Source organism: Dermacentor andersoni, chromosome 3, assembly GCF_023375885.2.
Source record: "Dermacentor andersoni chromosome 3, qqDerAnde1_hic_scaffold, whole genome shotgun sequence".
Classification (NCBI taxonomy): domain Eukaryota; kingdom Metazoa; phylum Arthropoda; class Arachnida; order Ixodida; family Ixodidae; genus Dermacentor; species Dermacentor andersoni.
The window spans coordinates 51347915-51368743 of record NC_092816.1 but is presented as its reverse complement, the minus strand read 5'-3'; the positions used below and the strand labels follow the sequence as shown (position 1 = coordinate 51368743).

At 48.6% G+C, this 20829-nt stretch overlaps 1 protein-coding gene across 1 annotated transcript in view; it reads left to right on the top strand.

Annotated features, from left to right (window-relative positions):
* Positions 1-20829, top strand: part of LOC126548259 (monocarboxylate transporter 5-like) — a 65877-nt gene that overhangs the window by 38062 nt on the left and 6986 nt on the right. The window contains exons 2-4 of the mRNA XM_050196418.2: positions 6584-6828; positions 9412-9555; positions 16230-17261. Coding sequence (XP_050052375.1) covers positions 6600-6828; positions 9412-9555; positions 16230-17261 — 1405 coding nt within the window. The 5' untranslated portion in view covers positions 6584-6599. The remainder of the gene's footprint in view (positions 1-6583; positions 6829-9411; positions 9556-16229; positions 17262-20829) is intronic.

Sequence of the window (20829 nt, the reverse complement as noted above, 5' to 3'; positions counted from 1 at the left end):
GGAACTCAACCGAGTGAAGAGCGAGCCTGTTGGCTTATAGATTTTACGACTGTTTAGGTGCACTGAGAAACGTTAAGGTGTTTACGTGCCTTTGATATTCGTGCACGACAGACGTGCGGTCCACTGGCTCTGTAGACGGTACATAATTGAGGCAATGGTATGTAACAATTATTACTTTTTATTAAATTGTGTGATTGTAAGAACGTTTGGGCAGTGTTAGTCAAAATCTTTGACATTACGGGCAAATAACACGGAAATGTCATTGTTACGCTAGTAATAGGGAATATGAATGTTGGTTATCGTGGCTCGTGCACGTTTCGTTTGAAACGTACAGCTCACAAAAGACGAGAGCGACATGCACACCGGAAGGACACCACTAACAACAACGTGCACGAACTGCGCGGGAAATTCCGGAGCAAGCTGTCGAAGTGCGGCTCTCGACTAAATGAACATGCTATTGCTACTTTTCTGACCGCTTCTATTTTGCATACCTTCTGTCCTATGGTATGAAATCTACTAAGCTATTTAATCGTCAAACAAAAACATGCTTGTTATCTTGCGTGTACTATTACCATATTCTCACACTATGTTCATGGTTTAAAAGGTGCGCTGTTATTGTTTGTCCATACATATAAACTATGGGCATTGCCATGCGCGAAAGTTGTGCTGTTTATTCTTACCCTACAAGGGCGTCTCAGGCGCCCGGGGCCGTGACAGGCAAAGCTGTGTACCAATGCTCCCGGCGCGTCTGTGCATCTTTGTAAGTGTCGGAATTAACTGCTATCATATGTTCTTCAAACAGGGCAGCTATGTCAATCTATTTTTTTTTTCTGTTTGTCAATTGCACGTACGTATGCTTTCAAACAAATCAATCTTGTGATTATTGAGTTTCAATGCTACTTTTAGCAATAACAAGTCTAGCGCATCCGTTTTAGGTATCTCAAGACTGCCTCACGACGCATATTAGCGTCGTCAGGCAGTCTTGGTAACCCCCCTTCGTCAAGCAGCGCCCCCCCCCGCCCCCCGCAAAAGAAAGAAAGAACAAGAAAGAAAGAAAATGTAGACATTGGTTGGGAAATCACTGTCACGTAAATTCTATATGCCAAAACCAACGTAACATTGTGATTGCTGAAGAATCAGTACCAGTGAAGAAAAAATGCTTCCCTCCGAATTATCGCGCAGCCCTGCCTAAAGTGTGGCATTCAAAACTGGCAGTATTGGCTTAAATAATTAAATAAGTAAACACATGGGCTGAATTTGAAGCGCCAGGGTGCGTACATACGTTCATAAAACAGGTTCATTCGTTTGAAACTAGGGCAGTGACAGCATTATTACCAACAAATACGGCGATGTCGGCAGAAACAATCTTATTAGTGTCGGAAAATAACGAAAAATCGGTATGGTCATCGTCGATTCGTCGCGTCGAGAGAGGTTCTTTAAATGTTCGTGGGAGAGCGACTTCACGCCCAGGAGTCGTGGTTCCTAGTTTCCCCTGTGGAGATTCGGTGATCGGCTCCTGAGGGGAGCGTGAGACGACGAGGGCAAGCTAGGTGACAGACCGACGAGGGGGTGGTGATCGCTATTGGCGGCACTGAGCAGGAACCAAATGCCCAGTCAGATACGCTTCGATTTCGCGGGGACGCTTACCGTAGCGTGGGCACCGCGCGTCAGGGTGGAAGCTGGCGGTACGGGCAGTCGCGGTACACGTGACCCGCTTTGCCGTAGCGGTAGCAGAGCGGAAGGTTATCCGACGAGCGCCATACACTTGCCTTATTAGCGCTCTGTCTTGAGCCAGGTGGTAGACGCGTAGGTAGGTTCGGGTACCTTGAGTCAGGCGGTTGATGCGAAGGGGTGTCCGGGAACAGAGGTGTAACCTGGTCCACTGTCCATGTGATAAGATTTGTAAACGGCGGTGCAGGAGCCCTCAATACCGCCGCTTATGTTAGGACTGGGACCTCCGGTCTTGGTCGTGGCGAGGGGTTCCACCGCCTGTCTGATTTCACACCGTCTGATTTCATGATGTCCGCAAGCGCGGACATCATCCGGAGTTTTTACATCATAATCGTTTTTACCGGAAAATAGACAAGGAAAAACGTTCTCCTCTTCTTCCGACCCCTCAAGGGTGTACGTGCCACAGCGAATGATTCATATGCCATGGAATGTGTCATTATATATATATATATATATATATATATATATATATATATATATAGTACAACGTAGCGACGCATGCATGCTATGCACCTGTGACCACTCAGCAGGTGTGACACACATGTATTTCGTCGAACCAACGCCGTTCTGAAATTTCTATAAGTGCACAGCCTTTGTCGGAAATGCACGCAGGCTACGCCGCGCCTTCACCGTTTACGTCTATCCGTTGCGTGGCGTGGTTCCCGTGGTGCTCGAGCCTGACTCCCTGGACCGGGGAGTTCGAGAGTTGTTTTCATTCCCTCGGAACTAAGGGCATACACCGCAGGAACTCCCTCAAACATCCTCTGTAGTCAGCCCCGCGGTCGCAGGCGGCGTAACCCGCACACATTTGGCAGGGTCCGTGTACATCGATTTTTGGCAGCAGTTCTCGATGGATTTCGGCGAACCTTTACCTATATGTGCCTGCTCGAGGAGGCCCACATAGAGAGTGTTGCAGTTTTGCGGAAAGATAGGAGGGCAGTGATATGCGACAGCTTACGTCTCACAGGACAGTGACGCACGCGCATTTCTACAGTGTCTGCATTAAGAAATATGTCGCGACAGCTCCCTACAGTGTATGGCATAAATCGTTCGGGGCGAGTACACGCAGGTTGCGCGACGCGTACTGACGCTTCATGCGGGCCTGCCTGCTCTGTAAAATAATTTAGGACCTCAAAAGCATGTAAATGTGCCTATAATTCACACCCCTACATCCTTTCTTTTTTTAGTGAGAAAAGGTGTGCGTTCTGGACATATCTACATCCTCTTTCACTGTTGAGGGTGTAGATTATTTTACAGTGAGCAGCCTATTTATTGACGCTTAGGTATTATTACCCGGCATACGCATGCGTTGTAAATCACGAATGTCGGGACCAATGTGCATGCGTGTGCCGCGGACAGAACATAGGTAAACTGTACCTAAGATATGCAAATCGGACAAAATTGGTGTATTTATACACCGCTCTTCCAAAGGTACCACAAGCTTGTGCCACTAAAGCCCTCGTAAGCTAGTAAGGCCATTTTAAGCATTGTAACAATTTCACGTGAGTCATTAACTTGCCCATAAAATTTGTGCGCTTTCGATGCTCTAACAGAGACCTTTTACAGAACTGCAATATCTGTTTTCAGTGCAGATTTACGGATTTCAAAGTGCATGCTTAACTTTTTTTTTTAAGGCTTACTGGTTTTCGGCAACTTAAAAAAGAAACGTATGAAGTCTTAAATTAAACTCCTTTTTAAAGTTGGTAGAACTTAAACATCTCTCTCAAATGCAAAAAACTTCATTCGAATCGGTCCGGTGATTGTCGCCTGATAATATTTCTGCGTTTTGGATGTAAAGCTATTGCTTCAAAACAGATTTAAGTCTCTTCCACAAAATGCCAGCTCTTTCTGAAAAAGGAGGGGGGGGGGGGGGGGGGCAAGTGTTGTAATATTTACACAGCACATCGGTGTCTGTCTGTCTTCTTTTTTTGATGCGGAGATCACGGAGCGTAAACCTCGTCCTTCAACGTTTCTCATTTGCCGATTTTCAGATGTTCTGGCAAAAAATTTTTGAGGGCCCATATGAATACTTGCTGGCCTCAGGCACTCTATTTTCATTTTTTATTTCTTTATCAGCTCGCGTTATCAGCTCGCGTTTAACATCGCGTTAATTCAAGATTCATCACTTCTGAAATGCGGGAACGGTTCTGTGTTTCGTAAGACGGCTGTGGAGGGAACGCCAAGTCGGCTTTGAGCTGACGTATCGTCTGTAACGAAAGATAGCACCGCATCCGCATGGCTGACACGGCGAACCGTCGAGTCCTTGACTGTCGACGAGACAGCAAAAGAACAACAAGAGAAGCAAAGGTAGTGAAGACGAGAGCGCGTTATCAGCTCATCTGGTATAACGTTACCGGAAAAAAAAGGAGACAAGTTCACTCTTGTTCAGCACCCGCGGAGAAACCGCTCGGTGTTTGCACACGTCGCTCAATGTTTTCGGCTAAGCTTGCACCGCAGCTCGTTCGGGCGTGACGTCACGGAGCAGCAGTTGCTGCAGCGCAGCCCCGATAGTCGACGACGTTGCATGTGGCCTGTCGACGTATTCTCGTCTCTTTGCACTGCCTCTGCTGGCGGGGTCGTCAACATCGATGCATCTGAATGCGAGTTTCCCACAGCGCGTTTTACTCTAAACGCACCTGGTAGTATATATATATATAAAGCTCGTCTGCGCACGTCTGGCTCCCGTTGCTGCAAATGCTTGGAAGATATGCGTGTAAGTTGATGTTCTGATTTGCTGCGCTGAGTGTTTCAGAAATAGCTAAAAACCACCCACGGCTGATTTTCGCTCAACACTGGCGCGGTGGTCGCATTTTTTTTACAGCGGGTTCGATTTAATACCACGCTTGAGTAGCTGTAGAGCGTCGCTTGCCCCCCCCCCCCCCCCCCCCTCCCCCCCCACTGAGATTGTTTGAATATTGCCGTGCGCAGGGGTGCGTGTAGGCACACGATGTGTTTCGTATTTCGCGCGCTTATTTTATTTGCCGGAAGAAAAAAAAAAGTAAACTCGCAATGTGTACGTTGCCGAAAACACCTCGTTTTTACATTTCTCAAGATTCTCTAGAACCACCTAAGTGAAATTCGTTCGACAACTCGAAGCAAATCGTTCGTAGCAATTCCTACGAACGGGTGGATGTCTGATTTTACCTTTATTAATTACTTCTCTCCACCTTGCGGGTTTCCGCCAAACTATTACGTCAAATTCTTGCCTTTGCTTCGAGTTGTCGACAAATTCGACTTCGCCCTGCCATCTGCTAGCCGCCTGGTTAGCTCACATCGTAGAGCGGCTGCCCTGGAAAGGCGGTGGTCCCGGGTTCGAGTCCCGGACCAGGACGAATTTTTCTTCAACTGCGAGGCTTTTCTTTCGAGGAACCCGTATTGCCACGAACGGGTAGATGTCTGAATTTCCCGTTTGTAAACCAGTTTACATCCTTGTGGGTGTTTCCTGCCTACAAACCACACCCTTAAAGCTGTGAGAGTGTAAGGGTTTGAGTTATAGGCTAATTTACGCCCTTAAGCACACGTGGTGGATATCAAATGCAACGAGGGACTGAGCCCCGAACTTGGTTTGCTACGTAATAACCAATGATTGCGAAATAAAATACCTCGATTACGTGTCATTCGAAAGGACACCTTACATGCACGTTTTTATTTTCCACCCAGTAATTTTTTTAACCAGTGTATAAATACCGGCTCCCTGTTGGATGTCGCCTAGGAGCGTGTGCGGCAGTGGCGGTGAAAGCTAACGCCGTGGCGCCACAACATATCCTGCGGGGGAGCTGTCACTAAACCCCGTATTCTCAAACAGTGTCCCGCTCGAAGTTCTTCTTCCACTGCATGATGATGATGATGATTTATTGGCATACCCTTTTGAACGGAGCGGTGACAAATGGTCACCGGGGGAGGTATTCTGTGAAAGTCCACCTAGTGGACATGTCCACTTCGTCTGCTGCTGAAGTTCTGATTGGCTGGGCTGGGCTGCGCGTCCACAGCCAATCAGAACTTCAACAGCAGGCGAAAGGGACAGCGCCACCTCTCGACTGAAGAAGACATTACACTTCTCAAGAATTGAGGCGATTGCATTGATTGATTGAAACTTTTACTAGAATTGATGGTCCGTGGCCGAACATGGCGGTGAGGGATCAGGTGAAAGGAAGTATGCTTGCCTCCATAGCGTATGCAAGCAAGCCTGGGTTGGAGCGTTGAGTGGAGGGACGTTCTAGAATACGGGAGTTTACAAGCAGTCACAAATGCGCTGGAATGATGCCGCTGCATTCGAGCAAGGATGCTGTGAGCCAGCAAACAGACACCTATGCTCGCGGACAACTTTTCGGGGGGCAATAATGAAGGGAAAGCTACGGACGCAATGCGCGCGTAGGTAAGGACGCTCTTGAAAAAAAAAAAAGGAAGTCCTACATTTTCATCAGCGTCAGTTTAAGCTGAGGAAGAGAGAAGATAAGGGCCTTATTTACCATAGCTAAATAAGACAAAGCACAGCACTGAATGTTGAAGTTGACTTATTTTGAGGCTTTTCCCTTCCGCGTATGGGCAAGTGAGCAACCGTCGCACGTTGAAGCTGTGTTGATTCCCCAGCGTCCGGTCGCGAGAAACCAAAAACGCTGCCGGACTACTTGGCGCGGTAACACGTAGCTTTCTCTTCATTGCCACAGAAAGTTGAGCGCGAGTATAAATAGTACTTAGGAAGGTCTTTGATTGTGAAGATTTTTTATGCGAAAGCTTTAAATGCCCTATTCAGCGAAAAAAGCCGGTGCTATGCGTGCGATACCATTGTTCAGGATTTGTAGTGTATATCTATAGTAGCCCATTCTTACGAGCTGTCATTTGTCCGTTGCAGCCTTCCGCCCTCTAGGATGGCGTCGCCGCCGTCCGGTGCGCCGGTCGCCTCCGCCACGCCGGCGGGCATGGACTCCCGGCGCAGCTGGGTGGTGCTGGCGTTCCTCAGCTGGTGCATGATGATGACGACGGTGAGCGTGCGGGCGGCCGGTGTCATCTACGTGGGTCTCGTCGAGCACTACCACACGAGCCGCGAGGAGGCGTCCCTGCCGCTCACCATACACATGACCGTCCTCTGCTCGGCATGTAAGCATGCGGCGCGCGGGCGTATTTTAAGCGCAGCAGTCTTGAAAACCACGGCGGCGCAAAATTTAGACCCGCGCCTGACGTAATTTGACGATTTTACGTAACTCGCAAGGTGGAGAGAAGTAATTAATTCTCTCCAACTTCTCTCCACCTTGAGAGTTTCCGCAGGACTCTTACGTCAAACTTCGAGTTGCTGACAAATTCGACTTTGCCCTGCCATCTGCTAGCCGCCTGGTTAGCTCAGACGGTGGAGCGGCTGCCCCGGAAAGACGGTGGTCCCGGGTTCGAGTCCCGGAGCAGGACAAATTTTCCTTCAACTGCCAGGCTTTTCTTTCGAGGAGCCCGTGTAGGTTTCCTTTGTAGCAATTGCCATGAATGGGTGGATGTCTGATTTTCCTTTAATTATAATTTAGACCCGCACCGAAGAATGGAGGTGTCATTGACGGGGCTTAGGCTGTCTGTTCCGATGATTCCTGTTGGTATCGTAATGTTTTACGAGGAATATATAACACGAAAGAAATATAAGGTTCGTGTTCCAACCCGAAGGTACCAGTCATGACTCGCGCCCCGCGTTGACCCCTGATAATATCAAGAGGGGAGTAGAGTAGTAATGTGAGAAATCAGAGTGAAAGCAAAAATTCAACGACGTAACCGCTGTACTGTGTAGACTTTGCGCTTCAGGTCATTTGTTATGCCGGAAACTTCTTCTGAAGTCGAAAGGTTGCAGCACACTCATGTTAGGATTATGTGTGCCATCTGAAGAGCCTACTGCGTAAGTAACGTAACAGGTCTTTGGCGGCGTGTGTTGGCTTCGAATTTTTTGTAGCCATTCTTTACACAAATGGTACGATTGGGAATTTAGAATAATATGAATCAATGAAAGGAAGGATTTAAAACATCGTGAAGAATTGGCAGTGGGATTCGTCCTTTCCTTTTCTGTTCACGCTTCAGGTGCACAAAATATAAGTTTGCTACGCCAATAACGAAATGGAAACCTGGAAAGGTTGAAGGTCCTTAAGTTACACATTAGCTACCAAGAACGGCCTGGTGAAGGGCTTCAGCTTATTATGAGGAACCCGATGGTTGTGTGATCGGGCACTATATGTACACATTAAATCACTCTTTCTTAATTCGAGGGAAAAGATAGGCTGTTAACAACAACAAATACAACAGCAACAGCAGCAGCCGCGCGATTCAGGCAAAGCTTTCCTTCTTGAATTCAGTGCTCGAGACGTGGCACAGATGGTGCCTGTGTGACGTCACAAATTTAAGAGTATTTCTTATACGTAATAGTTCCCGAAGCTCGTAAGATTAAATTGCTACTTTCAAATGAAATATGATCGTTGCTTACAGAAACAAAAAGGAACAATAAATTGTCAACAAGCAGTCGTTAATCTCTAATGCGTCACACGAAGTTCTTAAATGGGAATTCTGGGATGACGTCTCCACTCGCCTTCCATGTTATAATGCTGTAGCATTATAGGAGGACCTCACACACGTTGCAACTATGTTTCCTTTTGCAATTTCGATGTAGAAGCTTGGGAAGGTAGGCTACATCAGAGCCGGCTATGACGAAATACCAAATTTGTTGCTGCAGCAAAAATTTAAAAAATGATAAAAAAAAGAAAATATAAAAAAGCACGTACATCCACCAACACAATCGCACAAAGATTGCCGCCTCTACGGGCACCAGCACTGAAAGCACAGTCCAGTAACTATAGGATTGTCACGCATTACACAATTGTAGTGAAAGGTTACTTTAAACTGGAGTAAATGGTTAATTGGGGAGCACAACAAAGTTCCAGAGAGGAGTAAAATATGGAAGATAGCATTTCCGCCGCTTGAAAAATGTTTCCAGTGGTCGTTCGGTGGTTTTTATATAGTAGGTGTGAGCAGAGGGGGGCGGGGAAGGTGTCGGCATTGCGAATCTCTTGATACCGAATCGGACCCAAGTCTAGCAGCGTTGGAAGAAAATCGAATACCAGTCGAACAGCACCAGAAGTGAATAGAATATACAATATTTTTTAATAGTTTCTGAATAATGTATAGCCTTCTCGCCATTACGGTCGAATAATCTTTTACATCTTAATATTCACAACATTCGGAAGTTTCTATGAGAACACTGCAAATATTACAGCCTGCTTTATTAGACACACACAGGGCGTATTAGGAACAAGTAACCACTTTGTTCGCAAAGATCGCGGCTCTTCAGAACGTGCGCGGTCATGCATTATCAAGTAAAGCCTTAAAAGACAGCCTTGTTGTCGGCCTATTTAATATGTCTGCATACCTTCGCGAACAAATCACAAATGCGTACCGTCGTCTGCGTCTATACATTAGAACTAAACAGTACGCACTGCCGAACGCCATGTCTACATCTTGTTGCGAGTGATCGTGGTTAATTGAAAAAATCTGGCCGCCTGAGCGACCCGGCGTGCTCTAGTACGTTATGTTGCTGCTCTTTTGCCAATTTCTTTTTTGTTACACGTGTCTTGCGGTAACTCCCTTTAATAACACAAATTAAAATGAAGAAGAATCGAATTTGGCTTTTCTTTTCTTTCTTCTCTTTTTTCATACTTTCAGCGCTCGTGGGAGGCTACCTGTGCGAGCTCTGTTCCTTCGAGGCGGTGGCCTTGGGCAGCGTTCTCATCACGTCGGCGTCCATGATGATATGCTACTTCGCGCCCAGCATCGACTTCATTAATTTCTTTTTTGGCGTCGTTCACGGTACGTTCCCACTGCTCATGTGATTTCGCATCTTATTTGGCGCTATTATTACATTACATATCGTCAAATACATACCCCTAGTACACGACCGGGGTAGTTGGAGAAGTATGGGAGAGGCTTATGCCCTGCAGTGGGCCTGACCAGGCTGCTGCTGCTGCTGCTGCTGCTGCTGCTGCTGCTGCTGCTGCTGCTGCTGCTGCTGATGCTGCTGCTGCTGATGATGATGATGATGATGTTGTTGTTGATGATGATGATGATGATGATGATGCTGATGATGATGATGATGATGATCGTCAAATGCGCGTTGTCTCCAGCTGCGCGAGCGCCAGCTTGGAAGGCGACTGCTGTCCTCCTCTCCCGCAGCCCCCACAGACGGGAAAGGGCGGCGAGAGAAGTGGAGGAGCGTCCTTTCAGACGCCCCCCAAGCACTCCTGCCACACAACGCGTGCGCGTGAAAAGAAACAAAAAAAAAAAGTACAGGCGTTCGGTGTCGAACGTGCCTCGGCAGCTCGGCTTACAGTGAAACATGGGAGCTCGCGGTTACGCGACAGCGCGTGTCGTTTGCACCGGCGACTTTGTATCCGTGATGAGAATACCGAGAAAGTTATTCGCATTACCGCGAAACTCTTACGGACCCTTGCCTCCGTGCAGAGCTCGACGAAATAGCATAATAAGAGCAGCAGAAACTCTCCACGCACGTGCGGCGAATTATATAGACTCCATTTGCGCGCGCTTCGAGGGGTATACCGGAGCCTGTCTGGCATTGCTAATAGCGTTGCGCAGTCAGACATCGAAAAGGTATGTGCGTCCAGCCTTGTTTGGTGAAACAATAAACCTGAAACAAACACATGTTAGAAGCAGTGCCACCGAATGGGGGCCGTCCACAGCCAACCTGTAATGATACCGAAACATCGATGTATATGTTGTGCTCGGGGCAGCTTACCTTGTATTTTTCGCGTAGTTGATTATTGATTTGAAACGCCATAAGGCACGGGAGGTTATGATGAAGGCTTTCTTTGACAGCATGTAAGCCGCTGCATTCTAAAGGCCGGAGAATTAGAAGTTTATTGATAAACGGAAGTTGGTTCAACGTACAGCAAAATAACAAAATACTGGCGACGAAGTCGCGTGAAATCAGCAGGACACCTAATGATTTAGAATGCAGGCCTTTCTGCAAGGGAATATTATTTACGCAAAAATACTTTAATAGTAACGGTTTGCATACATCCGAAGATCTGGCCCTTGGGCTAATAAAGGAAGCTTAATGGTGAAATAGTAACAACAGTACAGGTGACCGTAACTTGGAAAACTGTGTAACACTAACTGCAGGTAGAATAAACAATTGTTTTGTCCTTCCATACTCGGTTACTGAGAGCATCACTGATGTCGGATCATTCAACAGAAGAAAAAAAAAAATCAATAGAAATATGATACACAGGAAGGCACGCACGCCTGGCCGTCAAATATCTTCTACCTGCACTTGCACGCGTTTCGGTTTTTTCGTCGGGCTTCGGCTTCGTCGGGCTTCGGCTAAGCAGCGCCGACGTCTCATCACGATTGGGGTGACAGAAATTGGCCGTGGCTTAGCTCGGCTATGCCAGGATATATGTAGCGAAAGCTAAGGCATAGCATGGTTAGCCTTGGTTAATCTTGATTGCAGGTCCAGGTTAGTCTGGTTGTCTATCTATGTTGCGGCGTTTAGCGAGTCGTTCGGCGCGCTGTTCGTCTGTTTCCTGGGCGATTCATTTCCTCTTCATCTCGTTCCGATGTCGATTCCAGGCCTCCACCTGCTTATCAGGATTGTCGCCGTCCATACTGCCGCCTCAGCTGTGGTTGCGGCGCACGCGAGCTCTCCTTTTCAATCCCCTGACATGTTATCAGGCATGCGACGCAGCTGGCGAATCGAGCGGAGGCGAGCGCAACGGCGACGAACGCGGTGTGACGTCATACGAAACGGCGGTGGCGGAAAGGCGCGGCGCTGCGCAGCGGCGGAACACCTGTGGCTCGGTGCTACTAGTGGCGCACGCGCAGTAGTGACTAGGGAGCGAGCGAGAGAGAGAAATATCCGCGGCGAGGGCGCGTGTTGTCACGTCATGGGCCTTTCGCTTTAATATTGGACGAATGAATAGATCCCGTTCGCATTCACCGCGGAGGTCGAAAGAACGCCTTTACCACGTGCCGCACGCCTTTGGCCGCTACACATTCAAACGTCGTGGGACGCGTTGTTTCTGTATTGTAACAGTTGGGGGCATGCAATCCTTTGGGACTACTCCCCAATGCGACAATCGCTGCCGGGTGCATGGGTATAGTTCGCCCCATGTGGTCGTGCAGCCAATCAAAATCTCGTATAACAGTTCAGGTACACTATCATATACGCAATTGGTTCCACTTGTTTGGCCGGCACCTCCTTTGCTCTGCGTTGGTAATGGTCTACGAGGACTTCGCCGATTCCACGTGGACGAAGGCTTTCCAATGTTATCTTATGCTGCGCCGGCGTCAACCGTTAGTGTTTCAGTTCCGGTATTTGCCTTGCAAAAATCGTGCGGATGTTCTGCATCCGGTCCCTGCAGCGACATTGTCACATGAATGTCGACCGCGGAGGTCTGCACCAGTACGTCAACAAGCTATGGCTTGGGTACTCGATGACATGATGCAATTTGCACGCACTTGCCGCAGCTATAGGAGTCTCTTTTGTAAATGTTGGGACGTATGGTTGACTACATATCTATCATTGAGGTAGCTTAGCCTCCTGCGCAGCGATGCCTGCAGTAAAAGCAACAGCCAATTTTCCTCAAGTTATTCTTCTAGCTTTTCTTGCTCTATTGATTGAGGATTTGATAACCGTAAAGTACGAGACACGAATCTTTTCGCTGACCGCATAAGCCATTTGTTTCCAGCGGCTGTAATGGAACAACGAAAAATCATAAAATTAAATATACAGGCCTCTTGCGTCCAGACGAATAGTACAGCCCCTGGCCCGCCGGTGCCAAGCTGGATCCTTGAGTTCTCTGAGATAAGGATTATTAGAACGTGGCACAATGCGTTGCAGACTCACAGAGCAACACGGCTGTTGCTGCAGTTTCTGAAATCCGCTAGACTCAGTGACCGATCGTGGTAGGCAGCCCCCCCCTCCCCTCCCCTCCCGTGATACCGTTGCTAGTTCAACTCTCCCACGCTCCCCATGTTATATTTTCCCTCTCTTTACCCGCTGCTCCCGTTGTAGGGTAGCGAATAGGGTGCCTGTCTAGTTGGACGCCTTGTCTTCCTTCTTGCCCTCTTCCACTCACCTCTCGTTCACACGCCTGTGGCACGAACTGGCGCATGCACTGCTTTCCGTATCGGGCAATGTGCGAAGCGAACACGGTAGGGGCAGAGCACGTACTGCTTGAAGTGCTTCACATGGCAGCCTATCTTAAAGGTGCCCCTGATGCGGGGACACAGTCGGGCAAGCCTGTTGGGAGCGGAGAACACGACAGGCACTCCGTACGTATCCGCCATTCTTTAGAGAGATGGTGTGTTCATAAATTTAAAGAATTTTGTATCTTGCTAAGGGCTTTGCGCATGCGTCGGCGGTTTGATGTTCCAGGGTTGACCCGTTTTTTTTTTTTTTTTCAAATATACATCAGTTGCTAGTCCAGCATTGTTGTTTTTTCTTTTCATCTTGTTTGCGTCGCATTCTTTTTTTCGCTGGTTTTCTCAAGTTTTAGAGAGAAACTTCCTTGCGGAGCTGGAGGCGCTTTTTCATACATGTCTGTCTTTAGACGCCGAACACCACGGACGCATGCTTCGACAAGAGGCATAGAACAACCCTTTCTTCTGGGCAAGCCCGTGGGGGGGGGGGGGGAAGGGGGGGAAGAGGCGAAGGGGTTGAGACGCTTGGCACGTTTCGATCCACAGTTGCACTAGAAGAGAGTGGCGCATCAAAAACACCACGAGCGCAACACAATGCTATGGATCACCACTGCACATTTTATTTTAATGATTGTATGGGCACTCCAAGCGAATTCTTGCCATCGGCGAAAAGAGATTAACAGACTTGATAGAACATATCTAATCAAGAGAGGTCAGCAGTTCGCAACAGTGGCATGACAAGAGACAGGAAAGCAGAATTCTTATAAGCTTTTTGTAGGCAATAGGCTGCGCTATTAAAATAAGGGCGACCGCGTTTGCGTCTTGCAGAGGCTGCGCTCAAATAAAATCCTTGGAGGCAGCCTTCACGTGACGTCACCGTGCGCCATTTTTTTTTTTCTGTAATATTCACAGCTGCTACTTTGCCTCTGGAGACAAACTGATCGAGATAAAATCCAGGTTTTCACCATGCTGGCTGTGCGAGAAAAACGGCCGCCTCGATGACATTGGCGCATACCCCATATTTACGCATCAATAATTAGCGGAGGCACTGCCAAAAAGTGACAAATTGGCTTCACAAGACTTTCGCAAGGGAGTTATTGAGCGCGAGGCATATGAGAAGGAAAGAAGTAGTTGTGAAATAGCCAGAGATATAGGCACGTGGGCATTCGTAGATGCTACAAAGATGGAAATAGATAAAACTATAAGGAAACCGTCAAGAGAAGTAGACTTTATATGCTCATGTTTCAGCATCAGGAAGTTGCAGCCAACAAAGCAACATGCGACCACTGCACGAACTGAGATATACAAATGCGAAAAGAATACACAGACGCAGAGACAGAGATAATTGTTTCAGCAGCTGTTAGTAACGATTGTAGAAAAAAAGAGAAAGTACCACGACAATAATTCTGTGCAGATAACTGTCGTGTAGTTAAGTAAGTGTCCGGCAGAAATTTGCCCAGGCGGGTATGTCTAACTGTCGACATATTAACAATATTAAGAACAATTCATGACACTTAGTGCATCAGCTTGTACCACTCAGTACAGCACTATAAAGTAACAAAAACTGTAATCACGCGCCGGGTGTTCAAACCGGGTGTTTCGAAACCTGTCTGACGCCATATTCTTCATGGGTGACGTGCAAATACGCGCCGCGTTGCTTGCAAGGTATAAGAGCTTGATAAGCTCGCTCATGACGGCTCGGCAGGCCGCCGCATGCCTGTCGCTATCGTTCCTTTCAGGTCAACTTACAACACCGGAATACACAAAACCAATGCAATGTGACTTCACGCACACACGCACGCGCACCTTCACACACCTAAAGGCACGTACGGTACGTCACCCACCTAAAGACACGTACAAGCACTAATGATTGGCGCAGCCAGTGTTTTTCGTATAAGGTATAGTATACACACCTGACCTGTCCTTTTCAAGAACGCATGAACTTATTGTTGCCGTAATTCTTTGGCTAATTTTTGTTCGCTGTGACGCTCATTTCGCCATCCGCTGCCAGTCGGCCTCTCCTATCAATGTGCTCCGCCGCCGCCGCACGATCACCCCTCTGGAGCAGGCATTTCCACTTCACGTGTCGAAGCAAGCTTCGTGGACGCAGCTGCATACCGAGACGGCAAGGCTTTTGCGGTTTCCGTCGGGGACACGCTGGGCAAAGTCATCAACTGTGCTTCCGTCCGGACGACGAACCCCGCGGTGGCCGAGCAAGTGGCCATTGCACTCGCCATGCAAGACGGTCGGAGAGAAAGGGTGTATAGCGATTCGAAAGTGGCCGTCAGGGCATTCCAGAAAGGCCGGGTAGCCCGGCAGGCAAGTCAAATTCTGAAAGGTGCCAAACACGGCGACACCTCCATACACTCCATCCTTTGGTTCCCTGCCCACGTCGTAGCGATTGAGGGGGATCCTCTGAACCTCAACGAGTCTGTCGATGAGGCTGTGCGTGGCTTTACCGACCGCGCTGCCCTCGAATCGGGCGACTATATCCCCGGACACAGAGATGCTCCTATCACGCATGACGAACTTACTAAATTCTTTTGCTTAGAGAGAAGGGTTTTCGCGCCGCCTCACTCCAAGCTAAGCAGGCCACAGGCGGTCATGTTCAGACTCTTGCAAACGAACTCCTACCCAAATCCGGCGTCCTTTAACAGCATATATCCCGAGATTTATCCGAATTGTTCTTGCGTGGCCTGTGGTGACGTTGCTACTTTGCCTCATATACTCTGGGAGTGCGGGTCGCTGGGCACGAAGTTCACCGAGGAAGAGTGGGACGCGCTCCTGTGAAGTCCCATCTTTGAGGACCAAATCCAGGCCGTCCAGCGCGCCCGCGATCGGGCCGTCAGACTAGATCTGTCAGTCCCGTCGTGGAATTAGCCGGGTGCGCTTTTTATCGCGTTTTACTGGACCCAATAAAGGTTTATTCACTCACATTCACGTGACCCCTGACGTTGTTACTCTCCTCCGCCCCTGGGTTGCCTACCCGGCACGCTTACCCACGTGCCCTCCTGCGCGGCATTGATGCACGGCGTCACCGCGCCAGGTGTCGCGTCCGCCGACTACACCGCGCTCACGTGACCCCTCAAGTCGCTCTCTTCTTCTCGCAAGTGAGGAGGGGAGTGAGGATTACGTTTCCTCGCTCACTTGTCGGCACGCGTCGCCATCTTGATTTTTGAACTCCTCGTGTGGTCCGATAAATGCTGACACACGAACAGTAAATGTCTCACTGGACGCAAGAGTGTGCCATATCACTGTCGCGGTCACTGTTTCACGCTTTGTTTGGTGCTGTAGCATTCCCTTGTTTGTTTCTGTGCTTCCAGGTGGGGCGACGTCGGGCATCTTCGTCGTCGCGAACGTGCTGCCGTCGCTGTACTTCAAGAAATGGCGCGCCACCGCCACCAGCATCGTCTGGTCGTCGCAGTGCTATAACGTCTACTTCATACCACAGCTAGCAAACTTTTTCCGCGTGGCGTACGGCACGCCCGAGCTCTTCTTACTGATAGGCGCTCTCTGCCTCAACGCCCTACCGGCGTGCATCGTCATCAAGACCCCGCCATGGGCCCTGAAGGCCAAAGGAGGCTCTCCAGCTCGCCGCGGCGCCTCTTCCGGGGGCAGCGGCGACGGCAGCCGCATGAGCCTGAAAAAAGCCGAGGCTTACGGCGATGGCGTCTCAAAGCGCAAGATCCATGCAGCATCCGGGGCTCCGGAAACGGAGGAGATGCTGGACCGCAAGACGCCCGACGACCCCTCGGCTGTGAGGATCGTCTGCACCCGCAACGACAGAGCAGACGACAAGGTCATCGGGTCGAGCTGCGACGGGTTCGCCATACGCGACATGCCGCAGGGTCTTAAGGGAGTTCGCGACAAGACCAAGTTGCTCTGGAAGAACACGGCGGGTGCCCTCTTGAGCTGGAAGTTCTACGTGGACGGCCTGTCCTATTCTCTGGAGGTGTACACGATGTCGACGTACTTCATGGTGTACGCCGACATGGCCGTCGACAAGGGACTGAGCGTGGAGAGTGCCGTGTACCTCTTGCACGCCTACTCGACCGCCGACTTGGCCTTTCGAGTGCTGAGCGGATGGTTCGTGGACCGCAAGTACCTGCCCATCGAGTGTTCGAAACTGGCGGGTTTCGTGTTTAGTGTCGCGGGCGCGCAGGCGATAAGGACTTCGCACACCCTGGTGCCGCTCATATTTGCGTCCCTGCTGTTCGGATGCGGCACCGGCATCAACATAGGCATCATCGCGCCCTTGCTGCAGCACGACTTCAAGAAGGAGTCGCTCGCCATGATGTTCGGGGGAGTCATGTTCATCACGGGACTCATCATTCTGACGAGGCCGCCCGTAGTAGGTAAGGGAACACGTGTTTTACCTGTCGTCGTTTCGGCGCTGTTTTCCACCTTCAAGAAACATTTACACACGTCTGCCCTGGTCTCAACACATCTGCTCGACCTTACGGTATTACGCTTGTTCTCCATGCGTCTTCTTGCCTGCTGTCCCTTTCTCCTATCCGCACGGTGTTTTCCCATTATAAACATGAAAAGTCATCATCATCATCATCATCATCAGCCTAGTTACGCCCACTGCAGGGCAAAGGCCTCTCCCATACTTCTCCAACTACCCCGGTCATGTACTAATTGTGGCCATGTTGTCCCTGCAAACGTCTTAATGTCATCTGCCCACCTAACTTTCTGCCGCCCCCTGCTACGCTTCCCTTCTCTTGGAATCCAGTCCGTAGCTCTTAGTGACCATCGGTTATCTTCCCTCCTCATTACATGTCCGGCCCATGCCCATTTCTTTTTCTTGATTTCAACTAAGATGTCGTTTACCCGCGTTTGTTGCCTCACCCAATCTGCTCTTTTCTTATCCCTTAACGTTACACCCATCATTCTTCTTTCCATAGCTCGTTGCGTCGTTCTCAATTTCAGCAGAACCCTTTTCGTAAGCCTCTAGGTTTCTGCCCCATATGTGAGTACTGGTAACACACAGCTGTTGTACACTTTCCTTTTGAGAGATAGTGGCAACCTACTGTTCATGATTTGAGAATGCCTGCCAAACGCACCCCAACCCATTCTTATTCTTCTGGTTATTTCAGTCTCATGATCCGGATCCGTGGTCACTACCTGCCCTAAGTAGATGTATTCCCTTACCACTTCCAGTGTTTCGCTACCTATCGTAAACTGCTGTTCTCTTCCGAGACTGTTAAACAGTACTTTAGTTTTCTGCAGATTAATTTTCAGACCCACCCTTCTGCTTTGCCTCTCCAGGTCAGTGAGCATGCATTGCAATTGGTCTCCTGAGTTACTAAGCAAGGCAATATCATCAGCGAATCGCAAGTTGCTAAGGTATTCTCCATCAACTTTTATCCCCAATTCTTCCCACTCCAGGCCTCTGAATACCTCCTGTAAACATGCTGTGAATAGCATTGGAGATATCGTATCTCCCTGTCTGACGCCTTTCTTTATAGGGATTTTGTTGCTTTCTTTGTGGAGGACTACGGTGGCTGTGGAGCCGCTATAGATATCTTCCAGTATATTTACATATGGCTCATCTACACCCTGATTCCGTAATGCCTCCATGACTGCTGAGGTTTCGACTGAATCAAACGCTTTCTCGTAATCAATGAAAGCTATATATAAGGGTTGGTTATATTCTGCACATTTCTCTATCACTTGATTGATAGTGTGAATATGGTCTATTGTTGAGTAGCCTTTACGGAATCCTGCCTGGTCCTTTGGTTGACAGAAGTCTAAGGTGTTCCTGATTCTATTTGCGATTACCTTAGTAAATACTTTGTAGGCAACGGACAGTAAGCTGATCGGTCTATAATTTTTCAAGTCTTTGGCGTCCCCTTTCTTATGGATTAGGATTATGTTAGCGTTCTTCCAAGATTCCGGTACGCTCGAGGTTATGAGGCATTGCGTATACAGGGTGGCCAGTTTCTCTAGAACAATCTGACCACCATCCTTCAACAAATCTGCTGTTACCTGATCCTCCCCAGCTGCCTTCCCCCTTTGCATAGCTCCTAAGGCTTTCTTTACTTCTTCTGGCGTTACCTGTGGGATTTCGAATTCTTCTAGGCTATTCTCTCTTCCACTATCATCGTGGGTGCCACTGGTACTGTATAAATCTCTATAGAACTCCTCAGCCACTTGAACTATCTCGTCCATATTAGTAACGATATTGCCGGCTTTGTCTCTTAACGCACACATCTGATTCTTGCCTATTCCTAGTTTCTTCTTCACTGTTTTTAGGCTTCCTCCGTTCCTGAGAGCCTGTTCAATTCTATCCATATTATAGTTCCTGATGTCCGCTGTCTTACGCTTGTTGATTAACTTAGAAAGTTCTGCCAGTTCTATTCTAGCTGTAGGATTAGAGGCTTTCATACATTGGCGTTTCTTGATCAGATCTTTCGTCTCCTGCGATAGCTTACTGGTTTCCTGTCTAACGGCGTTACCACCGACTTCTATTGCGCACTCCTTAATGATGCCCATGAGATTGTCGTTCATTGCTTCAACACTAAGGTCCTCTTCCTGAGTCAAAGCCGAATACCTGTTCTGTAGTTTGATCCGGAATTCCTCTAGTTTCCCTCTTACCGCTAACTCATTGATTGGCTTCTTGTGTACCAGTTTCTTTCGTTCCCTCCTCAAGTCTAGGCTAATTCGAGTTCTTACCATCCTGTGGTTACTGCAGCGTACCTTGCCGAGCACGTCTACATCTTGAATGATGCCAGGGTTCGCGCAGAGTATGAAGTCGATTTCATTTCTAGTCTCACCATTCGGGCTCCTCCACGTCCACTTTCGGCTAACCCGCTTGCGGAAAAAGGTATTCATTATACGCATATTATTCTGTTCTGCAAACTCTACTAATAATTCTCCTCTGCTATTCCTAGAGCCTATGCCATATTCCCCCACTGACTTGTATCCAGCCTGCTTCTTGCCTACCCTGGCATTGAAGTCGCCCATCAGTATAGTGTATTTTGTTTTGACTTTACCCATCGCCGATTCTACGTCTCCATAAAAGCTTTCGACTTCCTGGTCATCATGACTAGATGTAGGAGCGTAGACCTGTACAACCTTCATTTTGTACCTCTTATTAAGTTTCACAACAAGACATGCCACCCTCTCATTAATGCTATAGAATTCCTGTATGTTACCAGCTATTTCCTTATTAATCAGGAATCCGACTCCTAGTTCTCGTCTCTCCGCTAAGCCCCGGTAACACAGTACATGCCCGCTTTTTAGCACTGTATATGCTTCTTTTGTCCTCCTAACCTCACTGAGCCCTATTATATCCCATTTACTACCCTCTAATTCCTCCAATAACACTGCTAGACTCGCCTCACTAGATAGCGTTCTAACGTTAAACGTTGCCAGGTTCAGATTCCAATGGCGGCCTGTCCGGAGCCAGGTATTCTTAGCACCCTCTGCAGCGTCACAGATCTGACCGCCGCCGTGGTCAGTTGTTTCGCGGCTGCTGGGGACTGAGGGCCGGGGTTCGATTGTTGTATTCATATAGGAGGTTGTGGCCAAGTACTGCACCAGGGTGGCCAATCCTGCTCTGGTGAGAGAGTGCGTTACCGGTTGTGGTCACCGGGATCAGGCCGCACTCCAGGCCTGTTTGTGCAATTTTCTCAACACACGGTTTTTTTTTGTGTGTATTTTCCGGTGGAGAATAGCGCGGCACCGGGATTTGAATCACGGTCCTCTTGCACTGGAGACGGATACTCTACCGTCCCCGTAGGAGTTAAATTAAAAATTAATTTATGGGGTTTTACGTGACAAAACCACTTTCTGATTATGCACGCTGTAGTGGAGGACTCCGAAAATTTCGACCACCTGGGGTTCTTTAACGTGCACCTAATTCTAAGTACACGGGTGTTTTCGCATTTCACCCCCATCGAAATGCGGCCGCCGTGG